General features: G+C 39.0%; 3 protein-coding genes across 3 annotated transcripts; 2 read left to right on the top strand and 1 right to left on the bottom strand.

Moving 5' to 3' along the window:
* Window positions 1-2,717: 2,717 nt before the first annotated feature.
* Window positions 2,718-5,967, bottom strand: LOC137047139 (uncharacterized). Its single transcript, XM_067424717.1, has 10 exons — window positions 5,763-5,967; window positions 5,547-5,627; window positions 5,338-5,418; window positions 4,293-4,373; window positions 3,809-3,937; window positions 3,462-3,596; window positions 3,309-3,377; window positions 3,144-3,235; window positions 2,887-3,014; window positions 2,718-2,752 (listed from the first exon to the last, which is right to left on the bottom strand). The coding sequence occupies exons 1-10, from the start codon at window positions 5,781-5,783 to the stop codon at window positions 2,745-2,747; spliced, it is 825 nt and encodes a 274-aa protein (XP_067280818.1). The 5' UTR covers window positions 5,784-5,967; the 3' UTR covers window positions 2,718-2,744.
* Window positions 5,968-9,578: 3,611 nt separating this feature from the next.
* Window positions 9,579-21,062, top strand: tmem223 (transmembrane protein 223). The gene is made up of 3 exons (XM_067423082.1): window positions 9,579-9,637; window positions 20,060-20,520; window positions 20,598-21,062. The coding sequence occupies exons 1-3, from the start codon at window positions 9,579-9,581 to the stop codon at window positions 20,894-20,896; spliced, it is 819 nt and encodes a 272-aa protein (XP_067279183.1). The 3' UTR covers window positions 20,897-21,062.
* A 144-nt stretch (window positions 21,063-21,206) lies between these two features.
* On the top strand, window positions 21,207-24,381 carry fosl1b (FOS like 1, AP-1 transcription factor subunit b). Its single transcript, XM_067423158.1, has 5 exons — window positions 21,207-22,762; window positions 22,931-23,119; window positions 23,300-23,527; window positions 23,887-23,994; window positions 24,073-24,381. The coding sequence occupies exons 2-5, from the start codon at window positions 23,015-23,017 to the stop codon at window positions 24,208-24,210; spliced, it is 579 nt and encodes a 192-aa protein (XP_067279259.1). The 5' UTR covers window positions 21,207-22,762; window positions 22,931-23,014; the 3' UTR covers window positions 24,211-24,381.
* The last annotated feature ends 473 nt before the right edge of the window (window positions 24,382-24,854 follow it).

Genomic DNA, 24,854 nt, shown 5'->3' with positions numbered 1-24,854 from the left:
ACATACATGTTTTTGCATTGTACTTACTTTTTTTGCATGTGTACTTGTACTTACTTTTTTTCATTACATCTGTAATTCACTTCTGTAGTTACATATATAATTACACTGGTGACACTTCCATTACACCTAACCCTACCCTTAAACTGACCCACATCACCACACCTGTCTCTAACTCTACCCTTAAACTGACCCACATCACCACACCTGTCTCTAACTCTACCCTTAAACTGACCCACACCACCACACCTGTCTCTAACTCTACCCTTAAACTGACCCATATCACCACACCTGTCCCTAACTCTACCCTTAAACTGACCCATATCACCACACCTGTCCCTAACCCTACCCTTAAACTGACCCACACCACTACACCTGTCTCTAACTCTACCCTTAAACTGACCCACACCACCACACCTGTCTCTAACTCTACCCTTAAACTGACCCACACCACCACACCTGTCTCTAACTCTACCCTTAAACTGACCCATATCACCACGCCTGTCCCTAACTCTACCCTTAAACTGACCCACACCACCACACCTGTCCCTAACTCTACCCTTAAACTGACCCACACCACCACACCTGTCTCTAACTCTACCCTTAAACTGACCCACACCACCACACCTGTCTCTAACTCTACCCTTAAACTGACCCACACCACCACACCTGTCTCTAACTCTACCCTTAAACTGACCCACACCACCACACCTGTCTCTAACTCTACCCTTAAACTGACCCACACCACCACACCTGTCTCTAACTCTACCCTTAAACTGACCCACACCACCACACCTGTCTCTAACTCTACCCTTAAACTGACCCATATCACCACACCTGTCTCTAACTCTACCCTTAAACTGACCCACACCACCACACCTGTCTCTAACTCTACCCTTAAACTGACCCACACCACCACACCTGTCTCTAACTCTACCATTAAACTGACCCATATCACCACACCTGTCTCTAACTCTACCCTTAAACTGACCCACACCACCACACCTGTCTCTAACTCTACCATTAAACTGACCCATATCACCACACCTGACCCTAACTCTACCCTTAAACTGACCCACACCACCACACCTGTCTCTAACTCTACCCTTAAACTGACCCATATCACCACACCTGTCTCTAACTCTACCCTTAAACTGACCCACACCACCACACCTGTCTCTAACTCTACCCTTAAACTGACCCACACCACCACACCTGTCTCTAACTCTACCATTAAACTGACCCACACCTGACCCTAACTCTGCCCTTAAACTGACCCACACCACCACACCTGACCCTAACTCTACCTTTAAACTGACCCACACCACCACACCTGTCTCTAACTCTACCCTTAAACTGACCCACACCACCACACCTGACCCTAACTCTACCCTTAAACTGACCCACACCACACCTGTCCCTAACTCTACCCTTAAACTGACACACACCACCACACCTGTCCCTAACTCTACCCTTAAACTGACACACACCACCACACCTGACCCTAACTCTACCCTTAAACTGACACACACCACCACACCTGACCCTAACTCTACCCTTAAACTGACACACACCACCACACCTGTCCCTAACTCTACCCTTAAACTGACACACACCACCACACCTGTCCCTAACTCTACCCTTAAACTGACCCACACCACCACACCTGACCCTAACTCTACCCTTAAACTGACCCACACCACCACACCTGACCCTAACTCTACCCTTAAACTGACACACACCACCACACCTGTCCCTAACTTTACCCTTAAACTGACCCACACCACCACACCTGTCCCTAACTCTACCCTTAAACTGACCCGCACCACCACACCTGTCCCTAACTCTACCCTTAAACTGACCCGCACCACCACACCTGTCTCTAACTCTACCCTTAAACTGACCCACACCACCACACCTGTCCTTTAACTTTACATTGACGCTAATGTGTCAATGTATGGTTTTATGTTTATGCTTCATGCACTTATATCCCTTTTAAGGAACACTTATTTGTAGTGCAGGTAATGTCCTTTTTAAAGTTTTCAGATTTTCAGATTTACCATCACCTAATCTGAAGAGAGTACTCTTTGCAGTTAGTGAGTTGTTAACAAAGCATAAAAATACTATTATTATTTAACTATTCACATGAGCTTATTAAATAAATGTAATTCATTACAATAAGCTTGTTAATTATAGTGACAAGGAATGAAATCACTATTTGTAAATAGGCTTCTTTTTAATATATTCACAATCTACATTTTAAAATATAGAAAATATGAATTATATTTTGCAAATGATTGGTATATTCTGTATTACTGTATACTTATTATTACAGTTTACCATGTTTTAAGTTTTATTACAATTAATATAATGTGGTTGATTTGGATCTCTTTCATCATTATGGGAATTTTTTTATGGCCTTGGTTTCTGATGCCTTTACAAAGAATCTCTGCAAATACAATAGTGTTTTTTAGCATGTTTGATGCTTGGACCTATACTAATAAGCGTAATATATAAACAGTATATTTTCAGTATTATTGTTAAGCCAACATAATAATGAAAATAAAACTCACCACTCCAAAATGACAATAGATCAGTTCAGATGGTCCTGTACTGTGTGCTTAAAATACATACCTGATGCTTCTAGGATTGTTACAGCCAAATCTTTACGCAGCTGTGACAGGACACGCTTACTGGTAGGTATTGTGATTTCAGATGGTGTGCCTGGAAAAGCCTCCACTACCTCCTTAGCCATCTGTTTGGTAACATAAATAGCATTAAATAAACTTGCAAAATACATTATCCATAGCAAAATATGAACTATTACTCTGTTGAGGTAATGAAAAAAAAATAGCATTGTTCCAAGATTTCATAAAATGTTATAGTTACCTGCATGACATAAACTCCACAGCTGCAAGCATCTTCCTGAATGCTGTGTTTCAAAGACACCATGTGTCCATGTCACATCCACCCACTCTGTCTTACCATGAAGTTCCTCCCGCATTTTGAAGTATGTTCTACACGTGTGTGAGAATTGTATTATGATCAAATTTAGAAATTGTCACCAAAGTAATTATTAACACTAAATGAAATTGTACTGTATGGTAATTAAGAAAACTATTTAATGAAATAATATAATACAATACCTGAATCTTGCAGCAGCAAGTTCAGAATCTTTGCCTTCATCTATCCCTTGGGGATCCACCACAAACACTTTCTGTAATGTCCTATGGAGATACTGTTAAACATAGTTTGGTTAGTTTGCAATGTACATAAATAATGAACTATGGTTAGACAATGGTTTTACACACCAGAAATTTCCAGTGGTTTTTGTGTACTTGAACAAATCCAATGATGGCATCGTAGTTTTCAAAGCTGACCTGCAAAAGAGTTGAAATATTATTGGACTTGTCCTTCTGACGTTTTGATTTTGCACTGAATAACAAGATTATTGTAAATCTGACCGTTCGGAAACTGTGGTTTGACATTGCAGACCTCTCCCCAAATACAACAACACCGGCAGAGTAGTGGTTAAATAAAAATATTTTCCTTCCAAAACCTTTGGAATTCAGCAAGGTTTGAATGTAGCTTTCAATAATCTGCAAAATTAAAGAAAATGAAATGTATGTCCTTCAAATTCATGTGATAGTAAACCTCCATGTACAGTAGTATATGTTAAAATGTTTAACAGTATGCATCAAACATTTGTATTTTTATTTTTATATATATATATATATATAATATGTAGCATTTACATTGGTAAACACTAACTGTAGTATAAATCACTGCTTGATAATGCAGATATGATTACCTCCCCATTCAACCAGTTGTGTGGTTTCAAGCTTTTGAACTCGGTTAGGCGCAATGTATATGTCACACTCTTGTCAACTGACTGAATCACTGCAACCACCACTTCACTGTCCTTTGAACTCCAAAAAGCCTAAAACAAATTAGATTGGGGAGAAAAAGAATCAACTGTCACTGCATAACAAAAAATAACACTAACATATGACCACAGCGGTGGTATTACTTTGTGTCAATTTTCATGAACATATTTTATAGGCAGTTAAAATCTCTCTCTCTCTCTCTCTCTCTCTCTCTCTCTCTCTCTCTCTCTCTCTCTCTCTCTCTCTCTCTCTCTCTCTCTCTCTCTCTCTCTCTCTCTCTCTCTCTCTCTCTCTCTCTCTCTCTATATATATATATATATATATATATATATATATATATATATATATATATATATGTATATATTCCACAACCATACATAATTTGTTTATTAGTTGACTCATTCTTACCTGCACAGTATCTGAAACTGCTTTGCCATGGTCTGTTGCTGTTTTTCTGGACCTGGGCTGTCTAGATGAAGTTTTTGATGCCTACGAGGAGAGGTAGAAGAAAATCAACTTATACATGTTGTTGTGAACACATTAATCACATTATAGTATTTTAAGACGTTATCTTGTCATCGTAACCTTGAATTTGCCTTAAGTTGACTCATTCTTACCTGCACAGTATCTGAAACTGCTTTGCCATGGTCTGTGTCTGTTTTTCTGGACCTGGGCTGTCTAGATGAAGTTTTTGATGTCTATGAGGAGAGGTAGAAGAAAATCAACTTATACATGTTGTTGTGAACACATTAATCACATTATAGTATTTTAAGACGTTATCTTGTCATCGTAACCTTGAATTTGCCTTAAGTTGACTCATTCTTACCTGCACAGTATCTGAAACTGCTTTGCCATGGTCTGTGTCTGTTTTTCTGGACCTGGGCTGTCTAGATGAAGTTTTTGATGTCTATGAGGAGAGGTAGAAGAAAATCAACTTATACATGTTGTTGTGAACACATTAATCACATTATAGTATTTTAAGACTTTATCTTGTCATCGTAACCTTGAATTTGCCTTAAGTTGACTCATTCTTACCTGCACAGTATCTGAAACTGCTTTGCCATGGTCTGTGTCTGTTTTTCTGGACCTGGGCTGTCTAGATGAAGTTTTTGATGCCTACGAGGAGAGGTAGAAGAAAATCAACTTATACATGTTGTTGTGAACACATTAATCACATTATAGTATTTTAAGATGTTATCTTGTCATCGTGACCTTGAATTTGCCTTAAGTTGACTCATTCTTACCTGCACAGTTTCTGAAACTGCTTTGCCATGGTCTGTGTCTGTTTTTCTGGACCTGGGCTGTCTAGATGAAGTTTTTGATGCCTACGAGGAGAGGTAGAAGAAAATCAACTTATACATGTTGTTGTGAACACATTAATCACATTATAGTATTTTAAGACGTTATCTTGTCATCGTGACCTTGAATTTGCCTTAAGTTGACTCATTCTTACCTGCACAGTATCTGAAACTGCTTTGCCATGGTCTGTGTCTGTTTTTCTGGACCTGGGCTGTCTAGATGAAGTTTTTGATGCCTACGAGGAGAGGTAGAAGAAAATCAACTTATACATGTTGTTGTGAACACATTAATCACATTATAGTATTTTAAGACGTTATCTTGTCATCGTAACCTTGAATTTGCCTTAAGTTGACTCATTCTTACCTGCACAGTATCTGAAACTGCTTTGCCATGGTCTGTGTCTGTTTTTCTGGACCTGGGCTGTCTAGATGAAGTTTTTGATGCCTACGAGGACAGGCAAAAATAAGAATATGATACAACGTGTAAAAAGTTGTATTCTGTTAATAATAGAAACACTGTCATGTATGTAATTTAAAAATCACTTTAATTTGAGACTTTAATAATGGCTTTAATACTCACTTCTTCTTTAGGAGAAGGCATAACTTCTGGGGTATGAAAGTACTTTGTTTTGTTTTGTTTTCGGTCACACACGCTCTTTTTGGCCCATTTTTCTTCAGAGTCTTCCAAACTGTGTTGTTTAACGTTGAACCGTTTCTTTAACAATTTGTCTGGAAGGCCATGTTGCAGGATGTGTTCCCTGTACCTTCCTTGCAGTGAAGCATACATTTTTTGTATGAATGTTGCTGGGCGATGGTGGAGTTTTTTCTGTAATATTTTATCTTTAACAATACAGAACCAATTTTCAGCATGACAGTTTGTGTCATGTGTTTTCTGTATGTTATTTTCCTCTCTGTTAGACTCTCTGTCTTTGAATCTTTTTAGATCCCCAAGCATTATCCCTGACCAGAGTGGGTAAATCGGCATGTAATCTTTGAGAAGAATGTCCAGTATCTCTGGGCAACAATATTTGTTGTTGTCCATTTCATTTTCCTCCTCAGTCTCTTCAATAGACATGACAGCTTCGTGTAAACTGGCAAACTCCTTGGTAAACGGTGACCTGGCCAAAATTGTGTTTGCCTCTGGAAGGATGTAGTCATCCACTGCCTGCTTCTCTTCCAGTGTGTCTTCTTCTGGAATTTTTGTTCCACGGATTTGATCATGAAGTACTTCAAGACTTTCCTTTACACATTGTGTGTGTGATTTTGTGTAGAAAACATGGCACATACACTTGAAAAGGTATAATGCCCTCTTCAGACATGTGCTGTTTATTAGTTGTGCCACACAGTGAGTAGCAAACTCTTTCAATCCCTTATCCGCTGTTCTTCTGCCAATAGCTCCTTGGACAGCCTTTATTACATGAGCAGAACATAAGTGAAGGACAGTCAGTCTTTTCAAGTCTATCATGGTGTCCTTTCCTTTGACTAAATTGTAGGTTTCCAGTAGGTACGTATGTATGTCTTGTTTGTTGAAAGACAATAGCACACTCTGGATGAGTGCCCAGCTGTAGTCAGTTTCAACCTGGTGTACATTGTAGACAGTAAGTTTCCGCATCTTTGTGACAGTTTGATGCAACCAGAACGACACATTGGGAATAGTGTGGTCATTGGTTATCATTTCAGATATGGGCAGAGGAGGCTTATCTTTACCATGTCCTGGTAGATTGATGCTGTAATACAGCACTCTCTTTGGCTGATTTGGAATACGACTCACAACCCCTCCAGTAGCATCCAAATGCAGGGTAACAGGATGTCCTTTTCTGAGATGTTGTACTATTATGGCCAGTCCGGTCTCAGTGTAAAGGTGAACACCAAATGGATCCACCTGTAGATGTTGGACATATCCAGGGCAAAATGTGTATGACTGATCTGTGTCCTTCATGATTTTCTGGGTCAACATCAGCTCCAGGATCACATCATCATGTAGCCTGCATGATTTTTGAATTTCACAAGAAATTACTTTAAGTATATTTTTATTTAAACTTCTTGTGATGTTCCCAGCCATCAATTCAGGAACTGGTGTTTTTTTTAAATTTTTGTAATACAAATTGCTTACACCATGTACCACTTCTTTGGCAATCTTGCCTCTCTTCTGGTAACTGGCTGGGCGGGACCTTACCTCCCGTTTAGAATGGGTTACCTTACCAATTCTTGTCACTTGAATTGGAATCCGTTTGTCACTGCTCATTGGTTTGTGTTTAATCCTGAAACAGTAATGTGCTTTGCATGTTTTAAAGGAGCATGAAGCCTTGACTGTCATAAATGGACACCTATATTTCCGACTGTGAGCGACCTTTAAGTGCTGGTATGTAAAAACCAGTGTGCAGCAGGGATTTTGTTTACGAAATTTTTTATAAATTACATGTGTCCATGATTTCTGCAATTTTCTGCTACCCGGCAAAGGTCTTATCTTTTTCCATTTCCTTGTGGATATGAAAATTGTGAATGTTTTGGGTCCTGGCCTTGTGCTTCTGTATAGCTTCTTTTGATGTTGGTCCGCAGACTGTGGTCCCACGCTGCGCTCTCCATCACTGCCTGACAGCCCCACAGGTGAGTGATGGTCTGCAGACTGTGGTCCCACGCCGCGCTCTCCATCACTATCTGACAGCACCACAGGTGAGTGATGGTCCGCAGACTGTGGTCCCACGCCGCGCTCTCCATCACTGTCTGACAGCCCCTCAGGTGAGTGGTGGTCCGCAGACTGTGGTCCCACGCCGCGCTCTCCATCACTATCTGACAGCACCACAGGTGAGTGATGGTCCGCAGACTGTGGTCCCACGCCGCGCTCTCCATCACTGTCTGACAGCCCCTCAGGTGAGTGGTGGTCCGCAGACTGTGGTCCCACGACGCGCTCTCCATCACTGTCTGACAGCCCCTCAGGTGAGTGATGGTCCGCAGACTGTGGTCCCACGACGCGCTCTCCATCACTGTCTGACAGCCCCTCAGGTGAGTGATGGTCCGCAGACTGTGGTCCCACGCCGCGCTCTCCATCACTGTCTGACAGCACCACAGGTGAGTGATGGTCCGCAGACTGTGGTCCCACGACGCGCTCTCCATCACTATCTGACAGCACCACAGGTGAGTGATGGTCCGCAGACTGTGGTCCCACGCCGCGCTCTCCATCACTATCTGACAGCACCACAGGTGAGTGATGGTCCGCAGACTGTGGTCCCACGCCGCGCTCTCCATCACTGTCTGACAGCCCCTCAGGTGAGTGATGGTCCGCAGACTGTGGTCCCACGACGCGCTCTCCATCACTGTCTGACAGCCCCTCAGGTGAGTGATGGTCCGCAGACTGTGGTCCCACGACGCGCTCTCCATCACTGTCTGACAGCCCCTCAGGTGAGTGATGGTCCGCAGACTGTGGTCCCACGCCGCACTCTCCATCACTGTCTGACAGCCCCTCAGGTGAGTGATGGTCCGCAGACTGTGGTCCCACGCCGCGCTCTCCATCACTGTCTCTCAGCCCCTCAGGTGAGTGATGGTCCGCAGACTGTGGTCCCACGACGCGCTCTCCATCACTGTCTGACAGCCCCTCAGGTGAGTGATGGTCCGCAGACTGTGGTCCCACGACGCGCTCTCCATCACTATCTGACAGCACCACAGGTGAGTGATGGTCCGCAGACTGTGGTCCCACGACGCGCTCTCCATCACTGTCTGACAGCCCCTCAGGTGAGTGATGGTCCGCAGACTGTGGTCCCACGACGCGCTCTCCATCACTGTCTGACAGCCCCTCAGGTGAGTGATGGTCCGCAGACTGTGGTCCCACGCCGCGCTCTCCATCACTGTCTCTCAGCCCCTCAGGTGAGTGATGGTCCGCAGACTGTGGTCCCACGCCGCGCTCTCCATCACTGTCTGACAGCCCCTCAGGTGAGTGATGGTCCGCAGACTGTGGTCCCACGCCGCGCTCTCCATCACTGTCTGACAGCCCCACAGGTGAGTGATGGTCCGCAGACTGTGGTCCCACGACGCGCTCTCCATCACTGTCTGACAGCCCCTCAGGTGAGTGATGGTCCGCAGACTGTGGTCCCACGACGCGCTCTCCATCACTGTCTGACAGCCCCTCAGGTGAGTGATGGTCCGCAGACTGTGGTCCCACGACGCGCTCTCCATCACTGTCTGACAGCCCCTCAGGTGAGTGATGGTCCGCAGACTGTGGTCCCACGACGCGCTCTCCATCACTGTCTGACAGCCCCTCAGGTGAGTGATGGTCCGCAGACTGTGGTCCCACGCCGCGCTCTCCATCACTGTCTCTCAGCCCCTCAGGTGAGTGATGGTCCGCAGACTGTGGTCCCACGCCGCGCTCTCCATCACTGTCTCTCAGCCCCTCAGGTGAGTGATGGTCCGCAGACTGTGGTCCCACGCCGCGCTCTCCATCACTGTCTCTCAGTCCCGCAGGTGAGAGATGGTCTAGAGACTTTTCATCACTGTCTTTATCATCGTTTTTTGTTTTTATTACTTGTGTTCTTACGCCTCTTCTATTGTCATTCCACACAACATAAAGCCATTTACGATATTGAGAAGAATTAATTCCGAACACAGCTGTAGACAATTCCGACCATACCTCTGAACTCCAATGGGTTTTCTTCTTTGTTATTTTGATACTATGGAAGTTGTCTATCAGTCGTGCAAGTCCTCCACATTTATTCCATAAATCATGTTTTCTGATTTTTTGACCGCTCTTTACTCTACCCATGTCGACATGAAACGCCCTCTTAAGCAATATTTTTGGTAATAAAGCGGTAATGACCTACTGTGCACGACAATCTGCATCAAACTGTATCTTAAACGACAGCTCCAAATTTTTCCGGATGGCACGTGCAGAATGAGTGACCATGTCATGCAACGATATAACAAGCCTCTGATGTAAAATATATTTTTTTAATTGAATGATTCTTTGCTGCATAAAACAATTAATTTTGTAATGTGTACATAATTGTATATTGATCGTATTTATTAAAAAAAAAAAAATATATATATATATATATATATATATATTTTTTTTTAATTATAATTTTTTTTAATCCGGTAATTCTGTTTAGATGCTATACCAAATAAGGCCAGTTGGTGTCACCCTGCTTACCGCTGGAAAGCGGGAAAATCTAACGGCCCACCAAGAGGCATAGGCTCTTAAATTCCAAAAATAATAAGACATTTAAATGTTATATACTTTATGACCATTAATAAACATGCATTAAGGTTATATAAAGGTCTGCAAACTTCAGCAATACACAAACAACAATATACACTTTGTTAAAAATTGTGAAAAAGTGTGGTAAAAGTGTTAAAAATATTACCGATAAATTATGACATGCTTTAATTTGAACAATTTAGGGTACAATGCTAATTAAATAGTTGCTGATTAGCTTTGCATATTACTACAATTTTGGCTGTATTGGTAGGCTACTAATAAGGCCAAAATTCGGCATCTCTGAATCCTATACCTAAACGTAAATGCTTTAACAGCAGAAATAAATTGTTAATAATGAATATGTCTTCCTATATTAAAGTGTTACCGTTTTTACATTACTTAAACTCAATAAGTTAAACATATTTAAACTGTTTTAGGTTATACAAAGCAGCATTTTTATTATGTATGGAAGCCCTGAACCGCATGGTAATACATATTTTTTTCACTCAATTATGTGGTAATAACGAGATCTTATGTCATTTTAACCTTTTCTGTGAAATTTCGATTTCCCCAGTAGACATAGGCCTATAGAAAATAAAATAGCCTACTCCTTCATTTATGGTAAAGTGTTGTAGCATATTTGAGTTTAGGCCTATTTATTATAAATTGTGTTTATTATTATTATTATTATTATTATTATTATTAGGCTATTATTATTATTATTGTTATTATTATATTATTATTATTATTATTATTAGGCTATTGTTATTATTATTATTATTATTATTATTATTATTATTATTATTATTATTATTATTATTATTATTATTATTATTATTATGCCCTGTTATTTTGGCGTGGTATTTCGTTTGATGGAAATATTGACTGAATTTAGAAATGCTTTTGGAAAGAGAATTTTTGCGTTTAATAAACTTTTTTTTTTTTTTTTTTTTTACAAAATATGTTTTGTACAAAATATGCCTTTATCCATATTAGACAATTAAAGCAGTGCCTTTGTCACACTTCCATGATTAAAAAGCCGAAGCAAACTCAGCCTAATCTTCTGCTGCCCTTATCAGTGGCAGTGCCCAAAGCACGAAATTGTTGTAGTTTATTGATGTAGCTTACAGTTCATAACAAATCACCATCTTCTAAATGAACCACTGGAAATTTTGATGGACCCCGGTTTAGCCACGAATATCATAACTATCTATAGGCCTGTAAGACATATATTTAAGATGTGTTAAAAACAGAAAGACTCTATAATTTCAGCTTCACTAAAACAGGCCAGTGGGTTCGTTACGCAGGTCAGTCCATTCCCCGTGTTCTTGGTTTGCTTCTGATTATTAAATATACTGGTAATTATTGATTAAACATTGATCAAAATAAAGAAAGACTTTCTAAAAACAAAACAAAAAACATTAAAAAAATGAAGTGGTCAAAATCATGTCTGACCCCACTCCATGTCTTCAGACATATTGCGCATCTAATACGTAGCTATCTTATGCTGCTCACTTTTCATAGTAAACATATGAAATAAAATAAAAATAAAATATTATAGGCGAATATTTAAACCTATATGAAATTAAATAATTTCTTTAATCCTCTCTGTCAGACGAAGGCGCAGGCAACAACTCAACATTTTTATCCATGCAGATAAGTTCAAGACATAATTATGAAATATATTTATTTGTGTCTTTATTTATTTGTGTACACTCAAAATAAAAAGAAAGGCATTGGATTCTGATTATTTTGCATGCACCCTACTCCAAAAGCTGTCTTCATTAAAATAATAATAATAATAATAATAATAATAATAATAATAATAATAATAATAATAATAATAATAATAATAATAATAATAATAATAACACGCCCATTAATAATAATAGCCTAATAATAATAATAGCCTAATAATAATAATAATAATAATAATAATAATAATAATAATAAAAATAATAATAATAATAAACACAATTTATAATAAATAGGCCTAAACTCAAATATGCTACAACACTTTACCATAAATGAAGGAGTAGGCTATTTTAATTTGCTATATGTCTAAGGGGAAAATTCAAATTTCACAGTCTATTCATCATCAAACTGCGATCAAAAAACTGAAAAAGCTATTTGGCTAAAGTTATACTGTCTGTTGTATACAATCGCAACTGCCGCTCTACAGCGGTGTTATTCCAAACACGTTTTGCCCATGAGAATGTTGTTTTAGATTGGGACACGAGTCATACAAATCGTTACCATAATAAATAGTTTAGCACCCAAGTGCGAATATAGAAATATTTGGATTTGTGCAGAATGGTTTTAATTTCGGGTTTAGTTTTTTAGGCTTTAAAATAAAAAATACTTTGAAAGCTAGCCTAATGAATGGCATAATTTATGTTTTGTTTACATTTTATATTTTTCATTCTTGTTGTGAATTTCGTTACATTTTAAGGGTTTGTTGTGGAAACAGAGCTACATGTTGATAATGTTTGTAAACATTTAGATTTTACCTGTATGTTTAATAAAATGGGACTGACACAACAGTGCGATTTACCTGGGTTTATTTCTTAAGTCTTACTCTTAGCACGTTATATCAATTCTCTAATGTGGATAAAGTTATACATGCCACTATACAACACATGTACTTATTAGGAGAAAATATGAGGAAAATTATGTGGTTTTTACCACATAACATCTCGTTATTAAGGGAAAAGGTTAAAATGACATAAGATCTCGTTATTACCACATAATTGAGTGAACAAAATATGTATCACCATGCGGTTCAGGGCTTCCGTGAAAAATATATGCTCAAATAAATCAATGCAAATGACAAATATACACACATAAATAAATGTAAATATGTTTTTTTTTTAAATCACAAAAACATTGTAGTATCATCAACAACAAAAAATGTTGTTTTGTGCTTTCTGTGATTATTAATTATTAATAATTAATGTTTTATATTTTTTTTTACATATTGATGTTCCATGTGTTACTTCTTCAAAATTGATTAATTCTTCAAAAACATACTGTGCAATTGAACAAGGTTTAAATGTGGCAAGACATGATTTGGAGAGAGAATAGGCTTTTTATCAGGAATGATGGCATTAACTCACAAAATAGATTTTTCCAGCTGCCGTTCAGAATTTTTATGGCATAGTTAGACAACACTTTAATGACCTGTTACAGCAACAGGAGAAATTTGAGCTTGAACATTGTATTTTTCGAAGATAGGGCCTAACTTCATATTTTTATTGTTAATCCAAGTGTTCTGGTGTCTGCTGAGGATATGCTAGTGTAATGCTTCATTTATTTATTTTGTGTGTCTTGATAATGTAAGTTATGGGATCCCCACAAGTATAGTATTACCAGTGTATTTAGACTTGTGGGGATTTTTTTTGTCCCTGATGAAACAAGCTTATAAATCATACAAATTTGTGTTTTTTGAACATGTAAGAAAGCAGAAAGGCTTGTATGATTGGTGAGTATAGAAGTAGGGTTAGTGTAAAAACCATTTAGAATATACACCCATGGAATATCCCCACAAAACATGAAAAACAAATGACATTCACACCACCTTATTTCAATATATATATATAGTTTTCATTTATTAGAACACAGTGCTATTGTAAATATCTGGCGACAATGTTGACAATATTGATGATTATTAGCTAGATGCAGTTAAGTCAATCAAAAATATATTTACTTGCAATAGATACAAATCTCTTCCATATACAAGAACTGCAATAGTGATATTAGTAAATTAATTAAATATCTTTCTAGATCTGACCAAAAATATATATATATATATTAAAAAGAGACTGTAAGTTTTTAACATGCAGTTCCCTTTTCCACCAGTAGGGGAGCCAAAAGAAAGGTTGTGAAAGATGTCCCCTGTCCTCCTCAACTGAATGACACTGGTTTAATGTTTCTATCTCCCTGATGGAAAAAGTTATTACAAATAAAGTACATTTTAGACATGCAGTTCCCTTTTCCACCAGTAGGGGGGGGGGTCAAAAGAAAGGTTGTGAAAGATGTCCCCTGTCCTCCTCAACTGAATGACACTGGTTTGATGTTTCTATCTCCCTGGCGGAAAAAGTTATTACAAAGAAAGTACATTTTAGACATGCAGTTCCCTTTTCTACCAGTAGGGGAGCCAAAAGAAAGGTTGTGAAAGATGTCCCCTGTCCTCCTCAACTGAATGACACTGGTTTAATGTTTCTATCTCCCTGATGGAAAAAGTTATTACAAAGAAAGTACATTTTAGACATGCAGTTCCCCTTTCCACCAGTGGGGGGGGGGGTCAAAAGAAAGGTTGTGAAAGATGTCCCCTGTCCTCCTCAACTGAATGACACTGGTTTGATGTCTCTATCTACCTGGCGGAAAAAGTTATTACAAATAAAGTTAATTTTAGACATGCAGTTCCCGTTTCTACCAGTAGGGGGGGGGGTAAAAAAAAGGTTGTGAAAGATGTCCCCTCTCCCCTTCTATTAAATGACACTGGCTTGATGTCTCTATCTCCCTGGCAGAAAAAGTTATTACAAAGAAAGTAAATTTTAGACATGCAGTTCCCGTTTCTACCAGTAGGAGGGGGCAAAAGAAAAGTTGTGAAAGATGTCCCCTGTCCTCCTCAACTGAATGACACTGGTTTGATGTTTCTATCTCCCTGGCGGAAAAAGTTATTACAAAGAAAGTAAATTTTAGACATGCAGTTCTTTTTCCTCCAGTAGGGGGGTCAAAAGAAAGGTTGTGAAAGATGTCCTCTCTCCCCTTCTATTAAATGACACTGGTTTGATGTTTCTATCTCCCTGGCAGAAAAAGCTATTACAAAGAAAGTAAATTTCAGACATGCAGTTCCCTTTTCCTCCAGTAGGGGGCTCAAACGAAAGGTTGTGAAAGATGTCCCCTCTCCCCTTCTATTAAATGACACTGGTTTGATGTTTCTATCTCCCTGGCAGAAAAAGCTATTACAAAGAAAGTAAATTTCAGACATGCAGTTCCCTTTTCCTCCAGTAGGGGGCTCAAAAGAAAGGTTGTGAAAGATGTCCCCTCTCCCCTTCTATTAAATGACACTGGTTTGATGTCTCTATCTCCCTGGCGGAAAAAGTTATTACAAAGAAAGAAAATTTTAGACATGCAGTTCCCGTTTCTACCAGTAGGGGGGTCAAAAGAAAGGTTGTGAAAGATGTCCCCTGTCTTCCTCAACTGAATGACACTGGTTTGCTGTCTCTATCTCCCTGGCGGAAAAAGTTATTACAAAGAAAGTAAATTTCAGAGATGCAGTTCCCTTTTCCTCCAGTAGGGGGGTCAAAAGAAAGGTTGTGAAAGATGTCCCCTGTCCTCCTCAACTGAATGACACTGGTTTGATGTTTCTCTCTCCCTGGCGGAAAAAGTTATTACAAATAAAGTAAATTTTAGACATGCAGTTCCCTTTTCCTCCAATAGGGGGGTCAAAAGAAAGGTTGTGAAAGATGTCCCCTCTCCCCTTCTATTAAATAACACTGGTTTGATGTTTCTATCTCCCTGGCGGAAAAAGTTATTACAAAGAAAGTACATTTTAGACATGCAGTTCCCTTTTCTACCAGTAGGGGGGTCAAAAGAAAGGTTGTGAAAGATGTCCCCTCTCCCCTTCTATTAAATGACACTGGTTTGATGTTTCTATCTCCCTGGCGGAAAAAGTTATTACATAGAAAGTAAATTTTAGACATGCAGTTCCCGTTTCTACCAGTAGGGGGCTCAAAAGAAAGGTTGTGAAAGATGTCCCCTCTCCCCTTCTATTAAATGACACTGGTTTGATGTCTCTATCTCCCTGGCGGAAAAAGTTATTACAAAGAAAGAAAATTTTAGACATGCAGTTCCCGTTTCTACCAGTAGGGGGTAAAAAAAATGTTGTGAAAGATGTCCTCTGTCCTCCTCAACTGAATGACACTGGTTTGATGTTTCTCTCTCCCTGGCGGAAAAAGTTATTACAAAGAAAGTAAATTTCAGACATGCAGTTCTCTTTTCTACCAGTAGGGGGGGTCAAAAGAAAGGTTGTGAAAGATGTCCCCTGTCCTCCTAAACTGAATGACACTGGTTTGCTGTCTCTATCTCCCTGGCGGAAAAAGTTATTACAAAGAAAGTAAATTTTAGACATGCAGTTCCCTTTTCCTCCAGTAGGGGGGTCAAAAGAAAGGTTGTGAAAGATGTCCCCTGTCCTCCTCAACTGAATGACACTGGTTTGATGTTTCTCTCTCCCTGGCGGAAAAAGTTATTACAAAGAAAGTAAATTTTAGACATGCAGTTCCCGTTTCTACCAGTAGGGGGGGTCAAAAGAAAAGTTGTGAAAGATGTCCCCTGTCCTCCTCAACTGAATGACACTGGTTTGATGTCTCTATCTCCCTGGCGGAAAAAGTTATTACAAAGAAAGTACATTTTAGACATGCAGTTCCCTTTTCTACCAGTAGGGGGGGTCAAAAGAAAGGTTGTGAAAGATGTCCCCTCTCCCCTTCTATTAAATGACACTGGTTTGATGTTTCTATCTCCCTGGCGGAAAAAGTTATTACAAATAAAGTAAATTTTAGACATGCAGTTCCCTTTTCCTCCAATAGGGGGGTCAAAAGAAAGGTTGTGAAAGATGTCCCCTCTCCCCTTCTATTAAATAACACTGGTTTGATGTTTCTATCTCCCTGGCGGAAAAAGTTATTACAAAGAAAGTACATTTTAGACATGCAGTTCCCTTTTCTACCAGTAGGGGGGTCAAAAGAAAGGTTGTGAAAGATGTCCCCTCTCCCCTTCTATTAAATGACACTGGTTTGATGTTTCTATCTCCCTGGCGGAAAAAGTTATTACATAGAAAGTAAATTTTAGACATGCAGTTCCCGTTTCTACCAGTAGGGGGCTCAAAAGAAAGGTTGTGAAAGATGTCCCCTCTCCCCTTCTATTAAATGACACTGGTTTGATGTCTCTATCTCCCTGGCGGAAAAAGTTATTACAAAGAAAGAAAATTTTAGACATGCAGTTCCCGTTTCTACCAGTAGGGGGTAAAAAAAATGTTGTGAAAGATGTCCTCTGTCCTCCTCAACTGAATGACACTGGTTTGATGTTTCTCTCTCCCTGGCGGAAAAAGTTATTACAAAGAAAGTAAATTTCAGACATGCAGTTCTCTTTTCTACCAGTAGGGGGGGTCAAAAGAAAGGTTGTGAAAGATGTCCCCTGTCCTCCTAAACTGAATGACACTGGTTTGCTGTCTCTATCTCCCTGGCGGAAAAAGTTATTACAAAGAAAGTAAATTTTAGACATGCAGTTCCCTTTTCCTCCAGTAGGGGGGTCAAAAGAAAGGTTGTGAAAGATGTCCCCTGTCCTCCTCAACTGAATGACACTGGTTTGATGTTTCTCTCTCCCTGGCGGAAAAAGTTATTACAAAGAAAGTAAATTTTAGACATGCAGTTCCCGTTTCTACCAGTAGGGGGGGTCAAAAGAAAAGTTGTGAAAGATGTCCCCTGTCCTCCTCAACTGAATGACACTGGTTTGATGTCTCTATCTCCCTGGCGGAAAAAGTTATTACAAAGAAAGTACATTTTAGACATGCAGTTCCCTTTTCTACCAGTAGGGGGGGTCAAAAGAAAGGTTGTGAAAGATGTCCCCTCTCCCCTTCTATTAAATGACACTGGTTTGATGTTTCTATCTCCCTGGCGGAAAAAGTTATTACAAATAAAGTAAATTTTAGACATGCAGTTCCCTTTTCCTCCAATAGGGGGGTCAAAAGAAAGGTTGTGAAAGATGTCCCCTCTCCCCTTCTATTAAATAACACTGGTTTGATGTTTCTATCTCCCTGGCGGAAAAAGTTATTACAAAGAAAGTACATTTTAGACATGCAGTTCCCTTTTCTACCAGTAGGGGGGTCAAAAGAAAGGTTGTGAAAGATGTCCCCTCTCCCCTTCTATTAAATGACACTGGTTTGATGTTTCTATCTCCCTGGCGGAAAAAGTTATTACATAGAAAGTAAATTTTAGACATGCAGTTCCCGTTTCTACCAGTAGGGGGCTCAAAAGAAAGGTTGTGAAAGATGTCCCCTCTCCCCTTCTATTAAATGACACTGGTTTGATGTCTCTATCTCCCTGGCGGAAAAAGTTATTACAAAGAAAGAAAATTTTAGACATGCAGTTCCCGTTTCTACCAGTAGGGGGTAAAAAAAATGTTGTGAAAGATGTCCTCTGTCCTCCTCAACTGAATGACACTGGTTTGATGTTTCTCTCTCCCTGGCGGAAAAAGTTATTACAAAGAAAGTAAATTTCAGACATGCAGTTCTCTTTTCTACCAGTAGGGGGGGTCAAAAGAAAGGTTGTGAAAGATGTCCCCTGTCCTCCTAAACTGAATGACACTGGTTTGCTGTCTCTATCTCCCTGGCGGAAAAAGTTATTACAAAGAAAGTAAATTTTAGACATGCAGTTCCCTTTTCCTCCAGTAGGGGGGTCAAAAGAAAGGTTGTGAAAGATGTCCCCTGTCCTCCTCAACTGAATGACACTGGTTTGATGTTTCTCTCTCCCTGGCGGAAAAAGTTATTACAAAGAAAGTAAATTTTAGACATGCAGTTCCCGTTTCTACCAGTAGGGGGGGTCAAAAGAAAAGTTGTGAAAGATGTCCCCTGTCCTCCTCAACTGAATGACACTGGTTTGATGTCTCTATCTCCCTGGCGGAAAAAGTTATTACAAAGAAAGTACATTTTAGACATGCAGTTCCCTTTTCTACCAGTAGGGGGGGTCAAAAGAAAGGTTGTGAAAGATGTCCCCTCTCCCCTTCTATTAAATGACACTGGTTTGATGTTTCTATCTCCCTGGCGGAAAAAGTTATTACAAATAAAGTAAATTTTAGACATGCAGTTCCCTTTTCCTCCAATAGGGGGGTCAAAAGAAAGGTTGTGAAAGATGTCCCCTCTCCCCTTCTATTAAATAACACTGGTTTGATGTTTCTATCTCCCTGGCGGAAAAAGTTATTACAAAGAAAGTACATTTTAGACATGCAGTTCCCTTTTCTACCAGTAGGGGGGGTCAAAAGAAAGGTTGTGAAAGATGTCCCCTTTCCCCTTCTATTAAATGACACTGGTTTGATGTTTCTATCTCCCTGGTGGAAAAAGTTATTACAAATAAAGTAAATTTTAGACATGCAGTTCCCTTTTCCTCCAATAGGGGGGTCAAAAGAAAGGTTGTGAAAGATGTCCTCTGTCCTCCTCTACTAAATGACACTGGTTTGATGTCTCTATCTCACTGGCGGAAAAAGTTATTACAAACAAAGTAAATTTTAAACATGCAGTTCCCTTTTCTACCAGCGCGCGGGGGGGGGGGGGGGGGGGGGAGAAAGGTTGTGAAAGATGTCCCCTGTCCCCTTCTATTGAATGACACTGGTTTCACACTACTCATCTAGTTAAAGCAAAAACGAAGAAAATGTGCACTTTCTCCACGGTCCCTAACCTACAGCTCCACCAAGCGCGAGCTTTCTCTGCGCATCTCACATTGCGACGTCTTTTGCAGACCAGTGCTCCATAGATCGAGCTCAAACAATGAAATTTAAGCTTGTGAAACATTATTAGCTTTGCTCTTTTACCGACAATACTGTTTAGAACATTTTTGGGCACGACGTTTTGCAGTTATTACCATTTAGGGCCGAATGTGCGGCGAATCTCAAAAACAAAACTAACTTAACTCCGGTTAAATACCGGGTATTCAGTGCGTGTTATTTGGCGTAAAGCGTTGTCGCACATTTATTTCAGCGTATCGACTGACAAGTGTTCAGTCTTTAAGAGCTTCCGTGTCTACAGCGACTCAGTACATTCAATTCAATAATGCCACAAGCATCTTGAGTCCACTACGTTGTCATGTGCGCGTGAGTTCAGTCAGGCATGCCTTCACCTCTACTGCCGTCGCAAAGGACGTGATTCTCTTTGAACATGACCGGACCCGTTTCTTCAGACTTCTGGCTATTTTTTGCGGTGGTCAGTTTGTATTCTGGGCATATCTGGCTCACTTTGCTTTCACAAGTCTTCGAGACACAAGAAAAATTAGCGGTGAACCTCAAAAGGTTAGAACTGAGTTAGGAGGGCTATTCAGTTTTGATATGAACCTTGGTTCAAATGCCTGGAGGTATGGATTCACTCTTGGGTGCCTAATCATTGGTAAGCCTTAACTGCTTTTTCATCTGAATTATGTTTTTGGTCTCTATTAAATGGCTATTTTTTTGTTGTTGTCATAGGTGGAGGTATTATCGGTGTGGCAACATTGTTCAGCCGTCGTTCTGTTAGTCGTGTGATTCTACATAAGGGAGGTGGAAATGTCACAGTGTCTACACAATCACCGCTGGGACCTCCCAGAGCTCACCATCTGACTGTGCCTTTGGCTCAAGTGGCCTGTCATGCACACAGACAGGAATCATCTTCATTTATCCCTCTAAAAATCAAAGGGTACAAGTTCTACTTTCTTTTGGACAAAGAAGGGACACTGAATAACCCTAAACTATTTGATATTACTGTTGGGGCCTACAGACCTATATAATATGTCCTTTACACCCGTGTGTGTGTGTGTGTACAGTTTATGTGCTAATCTGTTATTCATATTGATTCATGTTGCGGCTTGTTAATGAAGCACTGAAACGAGCACTGAAATTACAAGTCGAATGAACAGTATAACTTTTCTGTTAATAATAAAACTTTTCATTTGGGATTGGTGCTGACTGTAATTAAAAATAAGCTTAAACAAGCATATTCTATCTGAATTGTGTGACACATGGTCTTAGTCATATCCCTATTACACATCTTGGTCTGACTAGACAAAATTATAGTTCTGTCTTTGTATTAATTTTTTTAGCAGCATGTATGTGTTATGGAGCCCCCTACAGGGGTGATGGGAAAAAGAGATACAAAAATAGATAAAAATCCCTTCTCATATTTTTATCTTCACCATATCCCTTTAGGGGCTCCGTAATATGTGTTTCATTTGATAAAAAAAAAAAAAAAAAAAAGATTCATATATAACTTCTAACACAAAATAGTATACACAATATATGTATTAGGGATGCACAGATATGAAAATTATAGCCGATACAGATAACTGATATGCTGGCTGATAAATCAAAATCAAATTTTTTTTTTTTTAAATAATTTTTGGGAGCCTGATTACAAAAACAAAAGCCTCACCATTAAAAGCCATGTGCCAAACACAATTATAATGTTTTTATTGTAATTTTATGTACCCTATATGACAGACTTGTGCTGCACATCTTGCTCTAGACTGTATTTTTAAAGTGTTTCCAATCACATTTTAAGCCATTCAAAACCATCATGGTGAACTGCGCATCTGAAGTGTCTTTGCAGAAAGAAATAATCCACTATTTATCGGCTTTAATATATCAGCCAAAATTTCGATACAATATGATGGCTGATATGTAATTGTGCAGCCTTAATGTTTATGTGTCAAAAATTACAAATAAGAAATGAATGTATATATATCATAAAAAATAAGGTTACACTTTATTTTAGGGTGTCATTGTTACTGTATAATTATATATTTAAGCAGTGATGGGAATAACGGTGTTATAGATAAACAGCGTTACTAACGGCGTTAATACTTTTATTATAGAGTAATTCAGTTACTAACTCAGTTACTTTTTGGAACAAGTAGTGAGTAAATATAACTAATTACTTTTTTTAAAAGTAACGTTCCTAACACTGTATTTAAGTACTGAGTAATGATAATTAACTATGTACTGGGTTAGGGTAGGATTAGGGTTTGGTTTATGGTTAGTTGCATATAATTGCATAATTTACTGTTAGTACTATGGTAAGTACACGTAACCTATGTAACTAGGACACTAGAATAAAGTTTTACCCACCCCCAAAAATAAATAAAAAAATTTGAGCAATAAATGTTTTTTAGGATTGTCCAGTTGACTTGAACAAACTATGCCTTTTCATGAAAAGATTAAATATAATGTTACAAAAGATAGCCTGACAGCCATGGTGGAGAGGTTAATATTTTATGTCTCGTGTGATGTATTCTTGAATACAGAATACCGACCAACCAGCCATTAAATATTCAATGAGGCACATATCTGTTTGTTCATACCCAATTTAGTGATTCACAATGTCAGTTCTGCAACGGTTCGCTTATTCATACATTTCAAACCTACACGTCACCTACTGGCGAAAGATGGCTGTAATTGAAATTCAACGTGTAGGGTGTGAGCTATGGAAGCTTCTTGAACTCAAACCACACGTTTTAAACTTAGCGACGTTTACTTGTTTTTTTTTCCCCAGTGAACATAATTTTAGTGATAGTTAGTTGGCGCTATTGGCAAGAAGGTAATAGCCATTAGAAGCACTTTGGAAGTCACTGAGGAGAAACGGCGGTAGATTGGAAACGGTATAGATACTTCATTAAGGGGAGGAGGAGAGATAGCGTGGGTGTGAGGAGGCGTTGAAACATCTTAAGAAAAGTTGTAGCACATGTTTGGTTTATTTTTCACCATTCGCTCTGATGGATTTATCATAATTTTGTCATTTCTGCTTTCGAATCTGTGTTATATTTCAGTAACAGGACGGGAAGATGGGTTTAAACGAACATAACAAATAGAAATAATATGAACTCACAGGATACTGATCTGTTTTGATCATAATGAATCATAATGAAGGAAGAGCGTCGTATTATCGTATGCATGATTCCCAGATTTCTCCAGCATGGATGGACCCGGAGAACTCAACAGCTTTTCACATACGTTCGGTAGGCTGTGTATATGTTTACATTTTAAATATTTTGAAATGTACTTGCATTGATTTTCAAATTAACTGAATCAAACAGAATTAATACCACAGAGCTAACAATAGTTGTTTACTATGGTGAAGATTTTTTTTCTTCTTTTTTTCATGCAACCTGAAGCATTTTTTATTTTTTATTTTGCAGAATCTCACTGAGGAGACTACATCTAGCCCAGATCTTGAAGTAATTACATCTAGTCCAGATCTTCAGTGGCTTCTGCAGTCCTCTCTTCTTTCCCAATCAGAGACCACATTGGGAACATTTTGCTCATTCTTACCCACCACCACCATGCCTAACTGCCCCTGTTTGCCACAGTGCTCCAGTCCTGACCTGTCCTGTAATGGAGCAGTGGGGGGCAGTACTAATAAGCATGTAAGTTACTAATATTTAGGATATTTTCAGAATTTGGAATGCAGAAAATAGTGAAAGTGAACTTGAGTGGTTCCGGTGACTCATTCATTTATGGTAAAAGTTGGAAATGACTCACATCTGAATCATAATGGGGCATGAGAAGTGAGTCAGTGCTCTAGTATTTGAGCGGGAATCTTATAGCGCAGGCTCAGATGGATAACTTTGTCATTGGTGCCAATGGATGAATAACAGCGTATTTTGAATAGGGTAGAATTGCTTTGTGTATGCTTGTTATCAGCCATAAGATGGCAGCACCATCACTCTTTTAGACTTAAGCTTAATGGTTCTTAAATTAGTCTTAAGACACCCTTCTTTTATAGATGTCCTCTGAGGAACTTGACAGGATAAGGATCCGCAGGGAAAGGAACAGAGTAGCAGCTGCCAGATGTCGGGATCGCCGTCGGATGCTTATAGACACATTACAGAATGTGAGATGGGTTATTGTTTGTGTTCTAAACAACGCAGACGCCTAGCTGTATGTCCTGAGCTTATGCTTTGTCTTTCAGGAGACGGATCATTTGGAACAGGTGAAGACACAACTGGAAAAAGAGATCGCTGCACTTGAAAGGGAGAGAGAAAGACTAGAGTTGGTCTTTGAGGCACATATGCCCATCTGCAAGATAAATGACCCAAACCCAGAATAAACACTGGTCATGTTTAGTGCTGAGTCTGCTGGTTCAGATCAGCTGTGTATTATATAACGTTATAGGCACATATTTCTTGAAGAAAGTGAAATGTTAAAATATTTCAAGAATTATATCTTGCATGCATGATTTGTTTTACTTGTTTTTAATTATTTTCGTAATAAACTACAGTTTCAAATGGTGTTTCTCTGTCAATTGTTTTTGTACCAAGGGTATAGGAGTGTACCGTGGCTAGATGCAAGGTCCATAAATTATATTAGTTATTTAGCTATACTATTCAAAATAGTAATGTTAGGAAATATTATTACAATTTAAAATAACAGTTTTCTATTTTTACATATATTATAATGTAATTTATTAATGTGATGGTATAGTTAGATTTTTGGTAATGTGATTTTTCAGGATTCTTTAATTATTACAAACAGAGTTCAAAAGACAAGTTTTTATTTGACACAGAATGTTTGTAACAATATAAGTATTTACTGCCAGTCATTGCTGCATAAAAGTTAGTTTCTTTAAAACATTTAGGCTTTTTGGATGGTAGTATTATTAACAGATGTTATTTATTTATTTTATTTTTTTAAATAAAACTCAATCATACAATTATATAGCAATACTCAAGGAGGGTTATTTAGTCAATTATT

This window comes from Pseudorasbora parva, chromosome 18, assembly GCF_024679245.1.
Source record: "Pseudorasbora parva isolate DD20220531a chromosome 18, ASM2467924v1, whole genome shotgun sequence".
In the NCBI taxonomy this organism is placed as follows: Eukaryota; Metazoa; Chordata; class Actinopteri; order Cypriniformes; family Gobionidae; genus Pseudorasbora; species Pseudorasbora parva.
Note: the sequence above shows the minus strand (reverse complement) of the source record. Positions and strands in the feature narration are given on the sequence as shown.

Coding starts and splice junctions, on each gene's coding strand:
- LOC137047139 (XM_067424717.1), bottom strand. CDS start 5,783: ATGCCTTCTCCTAAAGAAGAA. Junction 3,938..4,292: donor CAGTTTCAGATACTGTGCAG/GTAAGAATGAGT, acceptor AATTTGTTTTAG/GCTTTTTGGAGTTCAAAGGA. Junction 3,015..3,143: donor CTTGCTGCTGCAAGATTCAG/GTATTGTATTAT, acceptor ACACACGTGTAG/AACATACTTCAAAATGCGGG.
- tmem223 (XM_067423082.1), top strand. CDS start 9,579: ATGGTCCGCAGACTGTGGTCCCACGCCGCGCTCTCCATCACTGTCTCT. Junction 9,638..20,059: donor ACTGTCTCTCAGTCCCGCAG/GTGAGAGATGGT, acceptor TAACTCCGGTTA/AATACCGGGTATTCAGTGCG. Junction 20,521..20,597: donor TCTTGGGTGCCTAATCATTG/GTAAGCCTTAAC, acceptor TTGTTGTCATAG/GTGGAGGTATTATCGGTGTG.
- fosl1b (XM_067423158.1), top strand. CDS start 23,015: ATGAATCATAATGAAGGAAGAGCGTCGTATTATCGTATGCATGATTCC. Junction 23,120..23,299: donor CAGCTTTTCACATACGTTCG/GTAGGCTGTGTA, acceptor TTTATTTTGCAG/AATCTCACTGAGGAGACTAC. Junction 23,995..24,072: donor TTATAGACACATTACAGAAT/GTGAGATGGGTT, acceptor TTTGTCTTTCAG/GAGACGGATCATTTGGAACA.